At 40.3% G+C, this 3,460-nt stretch overlaps 1 protein-coding gene across 1 annotated transcript; it reads right to left on the bottom strand.

The window, feature by feature from the left end:
- Positions 1–1,956: 1,956 nt before the first annotated feature.
- Positions 1,957–3,454, bottom strand: LOC121964199 (ceramide glucosyltransferase-like). Its single transcript, XM_042514409.1, has 3 exons — positions 3,351–3,454; positions 3,055–3,133; positions 1,957–2,224 (listed from the first exon to the last, which is right to left on the bottom strand). The coding sequence occupies exons 1-3, from the start codon at positions 3,434–3,436 to the stop codon at positions 2,054–2,056; spliced, it is 336 nt and encodes a 111-aa protein (XP_042370343.1). The 5' UTR covers positions 3,437–3,454; the 3' UTR covers positions 1,957–2,053.
- Between the last annotated feature and the right edge of the window lie 6 nt (positions 3,455–3,460).

The raw sequence follows: 3,460 nt of genomic DNA on the forward strand, positions 1-3,460 counted from the left end.
TATTTTAAGAAGGTGGAATTCTTAAAAATCACAGAAAAATTTAAAGGAAAAAAAAATCCCCAAATTTCCGATTTATTTGTAAAACTATAAATGATTGTTGGATTTTCACATTTCTGACGGTCTTCATCGTTTGAAGTTGTTGTTATACCGGTTTGTGAAAATGATTTCCACGACTTTTCCAAAACTTTCAGGGTATATCTAGTTTTCAGGCCTTCAGATTGCTTTTGGCAAATCCCAGGAGGGAGTCAAAAACTCACTGAAGTTCAACTTTCAAAGGATAAAACTTTATTGTTCTTGTGTTGACACAATCCTCGGCTGTGATTGGTCGGTTCGCAGACTACAGCAGATCATCGTAATTAAAAAAAACAACAATAAACAAACAACGACAATCCTAACGATCCTATTGGACAACCGCGAGGGGGCTCGTCCGACTCACAGATGACGTCATCAACCAAACCCCCCGCGGCTATGCTAACAGCTAACAGCTAACAGTGAAGCGGCACGGCTTACGCACGCACACACAAACGCACGCACGCACACACACACACACACACACACACACACACACGCACGCACACACACACACACCCACGCACACAAACACACACACACACAAACACACACACACAGTGTTCAGTGTTCAGACTCAAAGTTCAGAAATGTGTTTTTGAATTTGATGATTTGGTCCGTCCGTCTGTGATTTTCGGTCATTTTTTATGTTTCTGTGTTTTTGTGATGAAATGTCGCGACCGTGAAAACGTCAGTTTTTCAAGTTCAGTCAGTGCTCCATGCCAACGCTCTTTTTGTTTGTTTTTTTTTTGTCGGGGTCAAAGTTAACAATTCATATAAAAAAACAGAAAAGTTATTTAGCAATAAATAAAAAACACCTCTGATGTCATTGGCCGATCCGTTCAGTGTCAACTCGACTTTTAATGTCGTTCAAAGAAAAAGAATAAAGACTTTTGTGACTCGCGCTTCAGATCTATAATCTTCTGGAAATTGTTTCATAACTACGACTGTTTTGATTTTTTGGGTTTTTTTGCTACGAGACAAAAATCTCGTAATTATCACATTTTTGTTGAAATTCTGATTTTGTTTTCATAAAATCAATAATGTCGTAATTATGAGTTTGTGCTGAAGTATAATTTAAGGTTAATGATTTTATGACTGAAAAGGTTCCCACAAAGATTCATTTCTTGTAAACTTTCATAATCACGACATTTTTTGTCTCCTGGAGTTCGTTTGTATCCACAACACTCATCCGACCACTTTCATTATTATTTAACTACGAGACTTAAATCTTGAAATCGTCACATTTTTTAAAATATTAAGAGATTTCCTGGTGGACCAGAAGGGGCGGGGCTTCACCTGTTTGACCAATCAGTAACCGCCAGCCCTGTGAGCCAACCAATCACAGTCTGACCTGTGGATCAGCTGATGAGGCTGCGGGACCAGACCACGTCTGCATATTTTTTGTGAACGCTTCAAACAGTTGACAGAAGCTGTTTTTTTTCAGCTTTTTTGTCTTCTAGTTTTTTTTGGCCCAAAAATATCGATAAAAAAAACGTGAGGGGAATAACGTAAAACGATGATGACTGAAGCGAACGGCGGCTTCCTGTCTGAACTCTGCTCACGTCTCTGATTCAGTCACAGTTTGTTTACTCTCTTTATTATTAAAGTGTCAGGAGCCAATCAGGACAGAGGACCGAGACTGCCCTCTCCTGATTGGTCCATCGAAGATCAGACGATTCAGTGCGATGTATCACTCCCTCCTGATTTCTTTTCCTCCTTTTTTTGTTTTTTTCATCCTTCATTCCTGCGCTCTCATTGGCTTGTTCTGGCGTCGTTCAGTTTTAGCACCAAAGAAACATAAATAGTTAAAAACACACACACACACACACACACACACACACACACACACACTTAAACAAACACACTCTTCAGTTCTTCTGATAAAAAAACAAAAACAAACATCAGTCTCTTTCTCTCCTCCCGGTCACCGCCATCATAATGAAGAGGAGGAGGGGGAAGGGGCGGCCGGTTGCCGTGGTAACTACACATCGAGGATCTCCTCGGCGGTGCCGCCGCAGCGCAGCCGGTAGCGTCCGGTCCTCCAGCTGATGGTGGGGTCCCACAGAGCCGACAGGAAGATCTGCACGGCCATCGACTCTCTGATGAACCACGCCACCGCAAAGTCCAGCTTCGAGAAGCACAGCGGGCCGCCCTGCACCGCCACGCCAGCCGTCAGCAGCAGCAGCAGCAACAACAACAACAACAACAACAACTTTTACAGGGTTCAGACATTTTTTCCAAAACTTTCCAGGACTTTGAGTCAGATTTTAAAGACCAAACATTCTCTGAAACGACCATCGATGCTCCTCATCGCTTCTTTTTCATTATTATAAAACAGCTTTTTAAATATATTTTATTTAAAAAATAATAAATTCAGATCTGAATATTTAAATGTAACTTAGGGAGCGTTCCCCCTTTATGAGAGGGGAGGGGGGTGTAATAAAGGGGGGGCATGTGGGGGGACAGATGCTTTTATTTTGGCTTGAGGAGAGAAGCAGACAACTTTAAGTGTCTGTAGTTTGGATAAATGTTACGGAGGGTTTTTTGGTGAGTACATGCCCTCTACAGGCGTCTTATCTGAAACAAATTTGGCTTTTTTTCACTTCTTTCTACGTTTGAGTAAAATGACTTTATGTTTAGATTTTTAAAGAACTTTTTTGTACTATTTTAGGAGAAAACGTTTTGGCAATTTTTTCCTTCTTTTAAAAAATGTTATTTTAAAATACAACAGTTTGTTTGTTGTTTTTTTTAATTTGTTTAAATTATTTCTCAACTTTTTAAAAGCCAAAATAAAGCTGTGTAAATATATGGTATCCAAACACAAATCCAAAACATAAAAATTTGACTTCTGACTGAACTGGAGGAGACCCTTTCAAAATAAAAGTCTGTGCTAACATCTCCGTCTGAATCTGATCAACAGAATCAATATTTCAGTTCGAAATTTGATTACTAAAAAACTATAATTATGCTGAATGTGCATACCTGAACTCCGGTCAGCTGGATGTAGTCAGATATAAACCAGGCGAGACAGTGACACATGAAGAAGACCATCATGTCCCACCTGAAACACGTCACACCTTTACGTTTTAATCAACTGACACACACATCACATTATAATGCATTTTATAAACAGTTCAACAAAAAATAATAAATGACATAAAGACAAAATGTGACTTTTCATGTGCACAGAAAATCGTCTGAAAAAACTCTGATGACTATATATATAAATACACACGCACACGCACACACACACGTACACGTCTACATTGGCTGCCCACCTGAACACGTAATGAGCAGCCCAGCCAATGATGAGGCTCGCCAGGAAGCACTCGGAGACGGGCTCCAGCACCGTGCCAGGAAGCATGTTGATCCGCAGCTTCGTCCACCT

This window comes from Plectropomus leopardus, unplaced genomic scaffold (assembly GCF_008729295.1).
Source record: "Plectropomus leopardus isolate mb unplaced genomic scaffold, YSFRI_Pleo_2.0 unplaced_scaffold1447, whole genome shotgun sequence".
NCBI lineage: Eukaryota > Metazoa > Chordata > Actinopteri > Perciformes > Serranidae > Plectropomus > Plectropomus leopardus.

What these genes read in the sequence shown, in the direction of transcription:
- LOC121964199 (XM_042514409.1), bottom strand. Translation starts at nt 3,436, where the DNA reads ATGCTTCCTGGCACGGTGCTGGAGCCCGTCTCCGAGTGCTTCCTGGCG. An exon ending in GCTGCTCATTACGTGTTCAG is followed by an intron (nt 3,134 to 3,350) that starts GTGGGCAGCCAA and finishes GACGTGTTTCAG; the next exon opens with GTGGGACATGATGGTCTTCT. An exon ending in TCCAGCTGACCGGAGTTCAG is followed by an intron (nt 2,225 to 3,054) that starts GTATGCACATTC and finishes GTGGCGGTGCAG; the next exon opens with GGCGGCCCGCTGTGCTTCTC.